Genomic DNA, 14,404 nt, shown 5'->3' with positions numbered 1-14,404 from the left:
AAGTGCCCTCTGAGGGTCAACTTCCATGTCAGTGCTTCCCAACCAGGCCAGTGCTACTTGAGACCAGTGGCAGATGACTACGACCTACCATTTCTAATTCCCCACAATGTCCTGGAACTTCTAAAGTAACTGTGTCAGGGCATTGTGGGAAATATAAATAGGTTGTCATTATAACTTCCCACAGTGCTCCAATGCATGGTGGGAAATTTTAAATAGCTTGTGTACCCAAAACAGGTGATAGTTGGCCCTGCTCAATCCCTAACTGTTCAAGGTTGCTGAGGGTAGTGTAAAAAAAACCAAAAAGCCAAGTCTGCATTGTTGCTGACAGGATTATTAAAGTACATGTTGACTTTAAAAAAGCAAAGTTGAAGATATATTAAAATAAAAGTGAATTCCATAAAAACTGTTAAAATCTTGGTTTGACTATAATATTAATTAAAAACTTAAAATTGTATGAATTTTAAAAATAGAGTAAGGCCATCCATTCCACCTCTGGTGGCTGCCATCACATCTAAAAGGCTTAATAGCGACATTTTTTCCAGTTATAAAGTCAAAGAAAAAATTCTGCACTTGTCTACTCAAAATTAAGCACCATTGATTGTATTAGGATAAATTCTGGACGAGGAGACATAGGATTGTAACCTTAAAATAAGATTTCAGTTTAAGCCATTTTATTATAAGAGACACAATATTTTTTAAAACCATTTTAAGAGCAATTATATCATTTTCACTCACGTAAGAGTGCTTAGTTTCAGCAGGATTATGTACCTTTTCTATTTTTCCACTTCCCACAAAGATATAGCCCAGAACGGCCAGAAATGCTTTTGCATTAGCATATTATTGTCAAAAAGTTGAAACAAAGCCCAAAGGAATTTTCAGATCTGAATCTATAAAATGCATCCGCATCTTTAAAGGGTTTATATCATTACATGGCATTTTTTGTTTTAAAAGCTTTAAATGGTATTGCTGAAATGACCAAACAACTACTCTGTTGTTAAAAGTAGGTTTAAGAGGTCTCCAGATTAGGCTGGGTGCATATGAATATAACCACAATGCACTGTATGTATATGTTCTGAAAAAATAGGAAAACATTCGTTCAGACTCCAAGATAGCATACCTGGATTTAAACTAGAAAATAACACACAGAATGAAGCTGTTGATTCCAAGAACAGTCTAGAAGCATCCATGTCACAACATAAATAACTTGCAGAGTTAAATCTGATTAGTAGTTACCAAGTCTTAAGGTACTTAAATAACTAGGTTTAAAAGATTGACCTGCATCCATATAAATATCTTGCGCTCACTGTAGGTGTTGACTTGTAAAGGCAACTTGAAGAAGAGCTAAGAGAACATGGTTTCCACTTGTTGAGGTTCTTTTAAATTAACTATATGTTGCTTTGAAATCCAACTCCCTGAGATGGATAGTTAACTTGCACTGTCGGGCAATCTACGGTACCTCTTACTGAAGTCCATGAGAAAACTGTCTCTGGTTTTAAAAGGGCTCAGTTCAATATACAGTGGGCACAGTGCCCATGCATAGCAGGGCATAATAGAGCTCTGAGTTCATACCCTCTTGAGTGAGAGGATGGCCTGGAAGCAAAGCAGGTCTGGATGTGGTTACTGAATGGATGGCAGAGATCCTAAGAACCCCTTGTATGACATTTGTGTTCCAGGATATAAATGTACAAAATAAGTATGGGCCTGTCCCTGTGCACCACAGGGGGAGAGTGGGGAATACAGGCCTGTCATCCCTGTAGTGAACTAGATCAAGCCCCCCACCCCTCCAAAAAAGATAATGTCAAGAATCGCTTCATATACAGTTTGTGTGTTGCAAAATAGATGTTAGCATTAAATTCTAGTAGAGGCACAACATAAAAACCAGTGAAGTCCATCTTAGTCAATATATTTGCTTATTTATTTTAGAATATACTCTACATCTGAATAAAAAAAGTTTTAAATAAATCTTCAATGCATGTACAACAATGAGACCCTTTTATCTTTCCATTGAAATAGGGGTGCACATTAGTTAACTGGTTCCATCCTCTGCAACTGAGTATAAATAGTTCTTAAGTAGCACAATTGCAGTCTCATATAGACCAGTTCAATGTAATGTGGAAAGGTAAGTAACTTTACTTAAAGGAGAACAATAACTGTTCACCTCGCTTGTAAAAAAAATTATTAATTAATAGTAATGAATGTACATCCTTGTGCGTTGGTAAAAAATAAGACGCCTGCAGATCTAGGAGCATGCAAAGAGAATTCTTAAGACTTTATATACATATATATTAACGTTACAAAAGTAGTGCAAACATGAAAGAAGTGATGCAATCGCCACTACTATTGCCGCCACCACACATGTGCGTGCACACACAGTTTTCCAGTGATTACAAACACACTCTTTCAGTAACTGGCCTGGGCCACTGTACATCATTCAGTGTCCTCAGAATCTGGAAATATTATACTCGACTACCTGGTTATGCCTGCTACACCAGGCAGAGATTCATCACCCCGCCTCCATGGATGTTCAGCGTTGCCAACAGTTAAACCCCACTAGGATATGCCTAGCAAGAAAGCCAGTCCCTTCCGCCCCCACATTCTTCTCCCTTAGACACATACGATTTTACATCTCCTGTAATGCTCGCCACTGGCCCCTGAAATGCTCCTTCTCTGCTCCAATTACAAAGCCACATAAGAGCATTTGCTTCTCTCGCACTCAGCACACACAAACACACACACTTTCTTCCCTAGCCCTTTAGAAACTCAAACGTCCTCTGACTTTCTCACCCCGGCAGGCAAGCAGGCAGGCAGGCTGGCCGCGTCCTCCCCTCCCTGGCTCAGTGTCCCCAGTTATTGCCTCCGATCTCCTGCTTGTACCGGTTGGTGAGCACGTTGGCCTTGCGGGTCAGTTTGGAAAGCACCGTGTGCAGTCCGCTCAAGTGGTAGTGAAACTGCTTCTCCAGGTCCTCCTCCACCTCCTCGTCCTCGGGGAGCCCTCGGCTAATGTCCACGGCGCCGGGCCCCCCGTTCAGCTTGTCCTTCTTCCGGCTCGCGGCCTCCTCGCTCGCCTGCTGCAGCACGCCCCACTCGATGTCGTTGCGGATGGACTTGAGCAGCACGTAGTGGCTGTACATGTCTCTGCAGGAGCAGTAGGCGCCGCCGTTGGGGGTCAGCGAGGCCTCCCGCTCCCCGCCGCCGCCCGCGTCCAGCTCCTCCAGCAAGAGGGGCACGTCCCGCAGCAGGCTGGGCACCATCACCGTCTGGTCCATGTTGTTGACGGCCCCGATGAAGCGGTTCATGGCGTTGAAGAGCGAGTGCTTTTGGCTGTACGACTCGCAGATCTGCATCATCCTGGCGGCTAGCGGAGGCGCGGCAGGGCAAGGCGGGCTGCTGCTGTCGCAGGAGGAAAAGGGCGCCGAGCAAGACTTCGGGGAGCAGGAGCAGCTGCTCGGACGGGATCAAGGCGAGTTTAAAAAAGCGCCAAACTGATGAAAAGTTGCCGCTTTCCTTTCCCGCCTTTGGTTTCCTTTCTCAGAGAAAAAAAGCGAGCGTGCCGGCTCTTTCTCCCCCTGGCGCAAGGTATCTCTTTGCCAAGGACGAAGCCGTCTTTCCGCCCAGCTTCCCAGTAAGTAGTTGCCGGCTGGAAGCAAGGAAGCCTCTGCTGCAAGGAGTGGCTGCGAAAGAGAACAAAAGATGGCGATTAGGACCAGCCCCGTGCCTTGCCCCAAACCCTCAGCAGCAGCAAGCCTCCCTCCGCTTCCCGCCCAGCTCCAAGCCTTTCTTTATGCCTCAGCCTCTTCTGACCCCAAGCTTGCTTTGTGCTCCTCCTTCTTAACGTTTAGAGCTGCGTTCAAACCCAGATCTTATTCCATCCAGGAGAGAAAATGGGATGTGGGCGAGGAAACCACTTGAATAAGCGTCTCCCTGCCCCCACCCGACCGCCCGCCAGATCCCATCAATGCAAGCACTTCCGCGGCTCTAGATCTCCGTTCTAAAAAACCTCTGAGCTAATGGAAAGTGCTTCTGAGCAGAAGCAAAGAGCCTGAAAAAATGCCGTCTGCCCTCGGTAGAGTTGGCAATAGGCTCCCATCCGGAGAAGCTGGAAACTCGGCATCCTCTTGCCTCGTTTGTTTCCGTTGCAGACCCCTTTCCCGCCAGACCCACCCCAGCCGCTTGCATACCGACACAGGCGAGCCTGCAAGAGGAAGCCGACCGCGGCTCACTCCGGGTTTCCTCCCGCCTAAAGAGAACTGCCTTCCAGTCTCCGCAGGCACCCAGTGAAAAGGAAAAAGACTGAGCTGGATTGAGGAAGCACTGCTCGTCAGCCGTGGCCGAGCCCCCTTCCCCGCCCCGTCGACCTGACCCAGCCCCAGAAACAAGGCACCCAAGGCCGCACAGCTGTTCGCCTGCAAGCCGGCAAATGAACAAAGCCGAGCCGAGGTGCGTAGAGCAGCGCCACCACCTCCCCACTCACTCACCGGGCTCGGAGCGGCGACTCACACTGGCTGCGTCTGGCCGGCTGTGTGAGCGTCCCGGTGTCTCGCTTCTAGCTCTGCTCCCATGCTCTGAGCCAGTCGTATTTATAGCGTGTATGTTAAAACAAGGTGTTTCCAAGGGCCACCCCCTTGCAGTGAAGCGGGGCGGAGGAGGCGTCTCAGTCCGAGTGACCACATGTAACACCGGGGACGAGGCGGCGGCGGCTCCGCCTCTCTCCCGGCGGCACCCAGGAGGGAGGGAGGGAGGGAGCTGCGCGTACCCGGCGACTGCTAGTGGCAGCCGGGGGAAGGGAAATGGTCGAGCATAGCCCCACACCCCACGAGGAGACCAAAGGAAAAGAAGGCAGCTCCGAGAGGCCCAGCTCGTATCTGGGGCGAAAGGGGCTCCTCCGCCAGTAGTGGAGAAGCGGTGCTAGGCATTGGCGCCGATTTGGGGCGAGATCATGCTCGAAGTCAGCGACAGAGTGATCTCACCCGAAATCAATCACATGGTGCGGGGCGCACACACTATTTGAACGGCAATGCCCATCAACTGGCGGGGCAGCCCCCTCAAATATTTTATTGGGGGGCCAAAGGGATCTCACGTCCTAGGAATTGGCTCCTATGATGCAGCAGATGACACTGTGCAGGTTGCAGCAGTAGAGTGGGGGGGGCAGGTGGGGGCAGGAGTCACAGGGTAGTACAGTGGTACCTCTGGTTACGTACTTAATTCGTTCTGGAGGTCCGTTCTTAACCTGAAACTGTTCTTAACCTGAAGCACCACTTCAGCTAATGAGGCCTCCTGCTGCTGTCGTGCTGCCGCCGCCGCGCGATTTCTGTTTTCATCCTGAAGCAAAGTTCTTAACCCGAGGTACTATTTCTGGGTTAGCGGAGTCTGTAACCCGGGGTAGCACTGTACTTCTTTTGCCTCAAGTGGTGAAATAGGAAGTGCCCTGCCACATATCCACCCCGGCACAGAAGCACGCCACCAACTCTATGGGGGGCATATGTGAGGACAGGGCTGAGTACCCCCCAATCTTGAGGGGCCAGGCCGTGGCAGCAGCAAGTCTCATTTGGCTTCCCTGTGGTGGCAGAGGGCCCTACCAGGCCTCCATGCAGTGGCAGAGGGGAGAAGCTGGCAAAACAAAGCAGGGGTGGCTTTTACGGGTTTGACCCTGTCCTCTTAGGTCTCTGCTTCCTCTTAAGGCAGTATCCTGGCTGGTGCTGGCATGAAAGTAAAAGGTAGCTGGTGGATTAGGAAAGTCGTATCAGTGCCAGATTAAACCCTGTGGAGGCCCCTAGGCAGGATAAAATTGAACTAAGAAAGTTTGATTGTAATGTTATTTTATGATCATATCAATATTATTTTGTTCCGTTGTCATGGGGTGTGGGGCCCATAGGCCAGTGCCTACTTTGCCCATTTGGTAATCCAGCACTGATTCATATACGCACTCTCAACCAGGTCAGCTGTAGCCTCAGGTGGTGAATGCCCCCAAGATGCACCCCCACAGATGCCCTGCCTACTTCTTCCAAGATGTCGCATTATTTTGAGTGAGAACTCATCTCAAATGGGTGCTGATGGCGGTGCTGCTTCTCTGCCAGGAGTGGGTATGTGGCAGGGTGTACTGTGTGGGTGGCGGTGACAGCAGCAGGTATGGCGGCACTGGTGGTGGTGGCAGCAACAGCAGCACCAACAGCAGCGGGGTGGCACTTCCTTTTTCACCACCTGAGGCACCATGCCTAGCACTCCTGCACCGCCTACTCGGCTGCTGTGACCAGCTGTGTCCCCTAGGGATGGAGAAGTGGTGCCAGAAATCAGCACCAGTTTTTGGGGAGACCACCCTGATTTCTGGCATTTTCTCGCCTGAAATTGGCACTGATGCTGGCAGCAGTACTCCACCTCATAGCTGGGTCTGCCCTGGTGGAGCATGCCATCAAGCCCAGCAGAGTGACGATGACTTTGGAGTAGTGAGAGGCCATTACTGCACCAGACTGAGCCCCAAACACCTCTAGTTTCAGAAGTAAAGATGTCCTTTAATCCCAGACAAAAGGCCAGCTTGCTGTTCCTCCACAATTTCCTATCACAGAAAAGGAGTCTCCAGAAACAGAATTCAGTTTATTTTTCTTTCCTGGGATCAATCCAGATAAGAGGCAGCGAAATGCTGAGCAGCCTGTGGGCGGCTTTGTTTGTTTGTTTTTTTTCATTCTTAATGGAAATGTGGAGACAGCTCTGAGGAGCCACTTAACCCTTTCTAGGCTGGAGCAATGGGTGGGGCAGCCAACTGGGGACCTCGCTAGGGACCAACTGCTTTTTTTGTTTGAATTTCTAACCTTAGTCTAACAAGACTCTCTCTCCCCCCACCTCAGTCTCAGGAAAGCTCTGACCCTTTCCCACTGAGCCATTTGCTGTATCAAAAAAATCCCCAGCTGCTTCCATCTCCCAGAGGAAAGATTTGGGGTGAAAGAGTACAAAATGCACCAACATTGACTTTTCATCCTCACCTTACCCCAGACAAGAAAATATGAAAGAAGTCTCTTGTTGCTTCCAAGCAGGGCTTTGTTTATTTCATCTCTTATCTGTTCTTCACGGTAAGGTCACAGGGTGGCTTACAATAGAAAAAAAACAAGTTAAGTGCAAATTCCACTATATTCTTATAGTCCAGGGATGAGGTATGGGAGCCCCCACCCTTGTTTTTGGAGTTAGCATAACTAATAGCCTGGGGCGATGGGAGTTGTAGTCCAGCAGCATCTGAAGGGCCACAACTTCCCCATCCCAGTTTTGTTTCTTGCAGGTCCAGCAGCTTTAAATACCCCCCCCCCATCAACCCTGATATAGACCTATGCAGATTGTAGGGAGCAGAGAATTTTTATTAAACACAGACTACTCAGGTTTTCCATGGCAAGAAATATCGGTTGCAGTCAGTTAGCAGACCGTAGGGGTGTGGACAGAGATGTACATTTTCTCATACATCCATATTTACTTGGAAGCAAGCCCCACTTAGTTCAGTGGGACTTAATACTCTTTGGGAAACGTGCATGAATGCAAAGTTATTTCTCGAGCCCAGATAGAAGAAACGATACAATACAAACACCCCGGGGTTGTTGTTGTTTTTGGGTCGTCATTCTTCTCCCTATAAAAGGAAGGTTTGTAACGTCCCCACCCCAATCTGGGGAAAAAATGGCGAGCAAATTTCGTCCGATCCCTTTCTCACCCACGGGTGGGGGTTGAAATTGTGCTTTTAGTTTCTATTTGTATCTTATTGGCAGCCTAACTTGGCTTCTTATTTCACATTTGGCAGGGCTGCCAAGTACATCTGCCTCGACTTTCTACGACGGGAAGATCCCGGCAAGCCTGAATCATGTACAACTGGGCGTGCACTCGGTAGTTTTCCACGCCTCGGCTGCGTGAACACCACCCTCGGCCAAACTGGACACGCAGGTCCCGCGTGCTCCCCAGCGCAGGAGCAAAAACAAGCTGCACACACGCGGCGCGCCGTCTGGAAGGACAAAAAAGGAGACGGGAGCAGTACGAAGCTGACACGGATCTGCGCGCGACACCGCGAGGGGTAAAGGAGGACACTCGAGCACGAGCGCGCGCGCGCGCGGCCTCCCGGAGCCGACTCCCGCTCAAGTCCGAGAGCTAGCGGCCTGCCGGGATCACCCCACAGCCTCACCTCCAGCCTCAGCCAATCGGCTCTCGTCCTGCCTGTCATACTCCGTCCTCATATGCTAATAAGCAAGGCTCGGCGAGGCCCAATCAGAAACAACGCTCGCATTCTCTTTCTGCTCCAGCGCCCGTGGCAACAAAGGAGTGGCAGCTGAAAGAGCAGCATGAGGGTCTCGTGGCGGGGAGGGGAAGGGAATGGTAGCTGAGCGTGTTGCCCTGGCAACCTATAAACCACAATAAGCCAAGGCACCGGGACATAATGGGCCCTTATTTCCCGCACACTCTTACCGCGCTTCCTCTGTAAGAAAGGAACGGGAATAAACCTCTTATATTACTTACAGCCTCCTAGACTCATTTCATCATTATACACCCTCACATAAATCAATACCCACAAAAATACAGCTGGCATAAATGCTGGCTTACTTATCTAAAGCAGTCAGTGCATCTGCAAATGTAAACGATTATGGTGGGAACAGTTGCTGTAGGCGTAAATTATCCGATGGGAAGTTCTCCTGCGCAAGCCCCATTGAAATAAATGGGAACTGCTGGTATATGTTCGTGCATTGTGTATTTGTTTGTTATAAGTCCCTTCCAGGGCTGATTTTATTAGTTCGTTCATAGGCATTTATAACTTGGCCTTCACCATGGAATCCCAAGGTGGGTTACACACAGCCCAATACAATTAAACCATGCAATGCATATATATTAAATTGTATTATTACCATTACTAGTGCTGTTATTTCATTATAACAGGGCTTGAGTAAAGAAACTTCCCAATGCGGTATGCCCTTTTATTTGTGCCCATTTTCTTCCAGGAGGGGGGTATTGTAGATTTTGTGTAGTAAGTCTAATAGAAAAAATAAGAAACTGGAAAAAGCAGGGAAAGAATTCAATGGTAAATCACAAGAGAATTCAGTTGGAATTGTGCAATGACACACAGTTGAGAGTAAACAATACATCTTTCGCAGCAAATTGCCAGAAGTTGTAAGAAATCTTTCAACACATGAAAAATGTTAGGTCATACTACTGACACAGAAGAGGGAACATCATATTCTGGCTGTGTTTTATTCTATGTAATGACTGTTTAAGAATTACTATACTAGTATAAATATTTTTTATTTTCTCCCCCTAGCTGCCTACTAGACACCCATCCACACATACACATGAAGTTTTCTTAACCATGTGTGTGTATGTATCATATATATATTGTCACGGCCACCCAGGACTGGTCCCAGCTCACAAGAGACCTCACTCCGTTGCAGCTTATTTACAGGAAAAGTTTATTGAAGATTTCTGCTTCTCATACAGTTCAGCATTGTGGCCGTACGTCTGCCACGTTAGACCGCTGCACCACCCCCTGCTCTGCTCTCCACCCTTTCCGGCTGAACACCCTGCTCCAACCCCCTCTCTCTGTTCTCTCCTAATCCTGCTCCCTCCGAGAGACTGACGACTCCACCCCCTTTACTCCGTTCCGGCTGAGACGTCTCTTGCTTCCTCTGTCTTCCACTGGGCTCCTCTCCGCTTCTCCCTTCTCCTCCCCTTTGCTTGATTAAGGTAACCCCCTTTTGAGAATCCTCTGACTCGCTGCTCAGACTCGTGGATTCCCTCAGAATTCCATCATCTTCTTCCTCATCCTTCTGCCCCTCCTCCCACTCGCTCTCCGTCTCCTCTGTCATCTCCTCCTCTCTCCCAGAAACCCTGACATCCATCCCCCCCTCGAAGCCCCCCCTTCCCCCCTCCCGCTCGCCGGGGACCGGTTGTGGAAACTGCGGCTCTTCGGGGGTAGGCTCAGGATACAGGTCGTCTACGTCAATGTTCTCTGCTGGCAGTTCTGTGTAAGTGTATTCGAAGTCGGGTTCTTCCCCCAAATGCTTCTCAGTCTCTGCTTCCATCGCTACTTCCTCCGGTGCTGCCCGCCAAGGACCTATCAGCCACCTCTTACGCCATTCCTCCTCTGGCTGCTCCTCCCACCAATAAGGGGTTTCCGTGTCCACCCCCGAGCACGATCCCCTGGGCGGGCTTGATTCTGGTGTTCTTTCCTCGGGGGAAGAGAAACCCCTGAACGTGCTATCTGACAATGTGGGTGTGAAAAGCCAGTCATCAAAGTACTCAGCTGGCATGGGTCTATGTGGGAAAAGTGCATGGAACTCTTCTTTCAAAAGGGGTTCGTCTAACTCGTAGCCTGGCACCCAACTATTAGCAGCGGCTGGTGTGCCCTCCCTGGCGAGAAAATATTCAACTCCCTCCTCCCCCCATCTCGAGTCCAGTATCTCTGTGACCTCGTTAAGAGGTCCTGGTCTTGGCGATTCCCCCCTCTCAGGCGCCCTCCTACGTGGCTCTGGGGGTGCTCCTGACTCTTGAAACCTGTGTGGGGTTTTGTAGGGAGTGAGCACCGACCTATGAAAGACCGGGTGCACCCTGGAACCTTCCGGAAGGGCTAGACGAAAAGCCACCGGATTGATCTTAGCCTCAACTTGATATGGCCCTAGCTGCCTGTGTCCTAACTTCTTCTTGGCCAATGACCTGGCCGGCATCGCGTGGGCTGCTAACCACACCCAGTCCCCAACCTGGATGTCCTCTCCCGCCCTCCTGTGCTTATCGGCCTGCACCTTATACGCCTGTTTTGCCAGCTCCAAATGTCTCCGCAGCTCCTCGTGCACCTCTTGCAACTCCGCTGCAAACTGGTCGGCATCTTGAGGCCCCCCCCCTCCTGGTGCCGCAAATCTCGGGAAGGTTCTGGGATGACGGCCATTGTTCGCGAAGAAAGGCGTCACCCCGGTGGAAGCGTGTTTCGTGTTGTTGTAGGCGAATTCAGCCATCGGCAGATAGTCCACCCACGCCGCAGGTCGCTGGTTGGCGTAGCACCGCAGGTACTGCTGCATGATCGCGTTGACCCTCTCCGCTTGACCGTTGGTTTGTGGATGCCTCGCCGATGTCAGGTTGATTTTGACGTGCAAGATGCCCAGAAGCTTTCGCCAGAAAGTGGAAACAAACTGGCGCCCCCTGTCGGACAAGACGGACTGCGGAAGTCCATGCACTCTGAAGACGTGATCGATGAAGAGCTTTGCGGTCTGTTCTGCCGTCGCCACCTTGGCACAAGGGATGAAGTGCGCCATCTTGGTGAACAAGTCCACCACCACTAACACCGCCGTCTTACCTCTGGAGCTGGGCAGGTCTGTAACAAAGTCCAACGCTACCCTCTCCCATGGTTGCTGCGGTGTCTCCAGCGGTTCTAGCAATCCCGCCTGCTTCTGGTGCACTGGTTTGGACCTCTGGCAGATATCACACCTGGCGACGTAGTCCGCCACCTCTCCTCTCATCTGGGGCCACCAAAAGTCTCTAGCCACCAACTCCATCGTCTTCTCTTTGCCGAAATGGCCTGCACTAGGGGCGTCATGCAACTGTTGCAGAACCTTGGCTCGAAGATCGTCGGTGGGCACGTAAAGGGCACCCTTACGAGTCAAAAGTCCATCTTGTAATTGAAACTCATCGTTGTGTCGCGACCCTCCGCGTAGCTCCTCCATCTTAGACTGTGCAAACTGATCCCTTTGCAACGCGCGTCGCACCGCGTCCAGGTCGACTGCGATGGTAGCGCACGTCCACGCCTGCGGTGCGAAAATGTGCTTTGCTGCGATTGGAGCTGCTTCCTCCAAGTATTGCGGCTTTCGGGACAGCGCGTCTGCAATAACATTGGAGTCTCCTGGGATGTATTCTATTTTGAAGTCGAAGTCCGCAAAGAACTCCGCCCAGCGCATGTGTCGCTGGGTCTGCAACTTAGCCGTCCGCCAATACTCTAAGTTCTTGCGATCCGTGCGGACCTGCACCGTGTGCTTGGCTCCTATTAAGAAGTGTCGCCACGCTTTGAAAGCTGCATGAATGGCCAACAACTCCCTGTCCCATATGGTATAATTGCGCTCCGCCTTGCTGAGCTTCCGGGAGTAGAACGCACCCGGTCGCCAGTTGCCTTGTGAATCCTCTTGCAAAAGAACGGCCCCAACCGCTCTATCTGACGCATCGGTCTCTACCCGCATGGGTCTGCCGGGATTCACGTGGAGCAGCTGCTCTTCGGAGGCGAAAAGACCTTTAAGCGTCCGGAAGGACCGCTCCGCTTGTTCGGTCCAGACGAACTTCTTCTTCTTGGAACTGAGGGTGTCAGTGATCGCCGCCGTCGCGTTCGCAAAACCTTTAATAAACTTGCGGTAAAAATTGGCAAAGCCGATGAACCTCTGGACCTCTTTCCGATTTCGAGGGCTTTTCCAGTCCAACAGCGCTTGAACCTTAGCCCTGTCCATGGCCAGTCCCTCGTCGGACAACTTGTAGCCAAGGAAATCAACCTCTCTGACATCAAACTGGCACTTTTCCAACTTGGCGTACAGCCTGTGTTCCTTCAGCCTCTGCAGGACCTCCCTCACGTCCTTATCGTGATCCTCCGGCGATTCCGAGAAAATCAGGATATCGTCGAGAAAGCAGACACACTTTTTGTAGAGGAGACCTGCTAGCACGTGGTGCATAAATGCTTGAAAAACGTGGCTGCCATTTTGGAGGCCGAAAGGCATGACTCTGTATTCGTATGTGCCCAGAGGGGTGAACATGGCGGTCTTCCACTCATCTCCTTTCCGGATGCGGATGAGATTGTAAGCTCCACGTAGGTCCAGCTTGGTGAAAATCTTGCCCCTCCTGACGGTCGCTAAAAGGTCGTCAATCTTGGGCATGGGGAAAGCTTTGGGCTTAGTCAAGCTGTTGATGAACCTGTAATCCACTATAAGCCTTTTTTGGGGCGTGTCCTTCTTCTTCACAAAGAAAACAGGGCTGCCTCCCGCTGCTTTAGATTCCTGGATGAAACCTCGCTTGAGGTTATGGTCTATGAACTCCCGAAGCTCTTGCATTTCGTCCTCCGACATGGAGTACAGCTTGGCAGCAGGCAATTGCGCCCCTGGCACTAAATCAATCGCGCAGTCGTAAGGTCTATGAGGCGGCAACTTGTCAGCTTCCTTCTCACAGAAAACCTCCAAGAATTCCTGGTACTTGTGAGGCACTGTTTGCACCATACCCAGATGCAATGGCTGCTCAGCTTCTCCTCCCTGATCGGTCTGAAAGCAATGCTGAGCACAATACGATGAACAAAAGTTGATCTGCCTCTGGTACCACGCAACCGCGGGACTGTGCCTCTCCAGCCAACTCATGCCTAACACGATGGGTGTGTCCGATAAGTGGGTGACATTGAAACTAATAAGCTCTCGATGGTTGCCAATCTGCATCATCATGGGAGGGGTTTGCTGCACCACTTGCCCCCCCAGCAACTTCCTGCCGTCCACCGTGACCACGTTCAGAGGCGTCGTTGCAGGCAGGAGCGCCATGTTGTGCTGCTTAACGAACTGCAGTCCCATGAAGTCGGCGTTGCTTCCCGAATCGATCGTTATTGGAACCTCGAGGAGTCTCCCATCAGGCAACTGGAGTGTTGCTGTGAGCAGAACTGCCGGTTTGGGAGGTAAAGGGTCCACGCTCTGCAGTGATGCTGGGGGCTTGTCTACAGATCCGCCTGGCTGAGCCCCAGTAGCTCTGCTTCCAGCCAGGCACTGTCGTTTCCCTGAAGCTGCTCCCCTGGTTGCACCTCTGCTGTTACAGTTGCCAGCGCTGCAGTGTGCTTCTGGAGCCTCTGGGGGCACTCTTTCGCCATATGGTGCGCACTGTCACAGATGTAACACTTCCTGGTTCCTCTAGGAGGCTTCGCTTTGGCTGCACCAGGGACAGGGCTCTGGGATGGCTTCTGAGCCCTAGCACCACCAATCTCCATTGGCTCCTCTCTGTCCTTCCCCATTGGCGAGGGGTGCGCACGGCTGAAGTCCCTGTGCACAAAAGGGAGAGTCCTTGCTTGCGCACGCGCTTGGGGCCCGTCCTCCTCGTGCCACGGACGCCCCTCATGTCGAATTCCAAGAGCTAAAGCCCGTTGCACCACGTCTTCTAGGGTCTGGGGTCTGTCCCCCCTAGCGATCTCATCCTTGATGGGGGGGCTCAATCCCTCCCAAAAAAGATCTCTGACCGGTTTACTGTCCTTTGGCCAATCTAAGGCGGTGAGCAATGCAAAAAATTTAGAGTGGTATTGGCGCACAGTCGCTTTCCCCTGCCTCAGCCCGTGCATTTGACGGCGCGCAATGTCCACATCCACAGAGGATTGAAAACAAGAATCCATCGCTTTGATGAACGCAGTTGAATCGCGACGGGCCGGTCCATCTTCGCGCCACAAATTGCGTAGCCAAGCCCTGGC

At 50.9% G+C, this 14,404-nt stretch overlaps 1 protein-coding gene and 1 long non-coding RNA gene across 3 annotated transcripts; one reads left to right on the top strand and one right to left on the bottom strand.

Annotated features, from left to right (window-relative positions):
* Nucleotides 1-1,893: 1,893 nt before the first annotated feature.
* MID1IP1 (MID1 interacting protein 1) lies at nt 1,894-4,657 on the bottom strand. Of its 2 annotated transcripts, none has more exons than XM_081908635.1 (2): nt 4,476-4,657; nt 1,894-3,671 (listed from the first exon to the last, which is right to left on the bottom strand). In XM_081908635.1, exon 2 carries the CDS (start codon nt 3,345-3,347, stop codon nt 2,835-2,837), a length of 513 nt encoding a protein of 170 aa, XP_081764761.1. In that variant the 5' UTR covers nt 3,348-3,671; nt 4,476-4,657; the 3' UTR covers nt 1,894-2,834. The 2 variants fall into 2 exon arrangements, with proteins under 2 accessions (XP_081764761.1, XP_081764762.1); XM_081908636.1 differs by lacking the exon at nt 4,476-4,657 and adding an exon at nt 4,179-4,310.
* LOC309368523 lies at nt 4,322-8,688 on the top strand. Its single transcript, XR_014167810.1, has 2 exons — nt 4,322-4,437; nt 7,772-8,688. It is a non-coding gene; the product is annotated as an uncharacterized lncRNA (long non-coding RNA).
* Nucleotides 8,689-14,404: the final 5,716 nt, after the last annotated feature.

This window comes from Podarcis melisellensis (assembly GCF_964234715.1).
Source record: "Podarcis melisellensis genome assembly, chromosome: 4".
Taxonomy (NCBI): domain Eukaryota; kingdom Metazoa; phylum Chordata; class Lepidosauria; order Squamata; family Lacertidae; genus Podarcis; species Podarcis melisellensis.
Note: the sequence above shows the minus strand (reverse complement) of the source record. Positions and strands in the feature narration are given on the sequence as shown.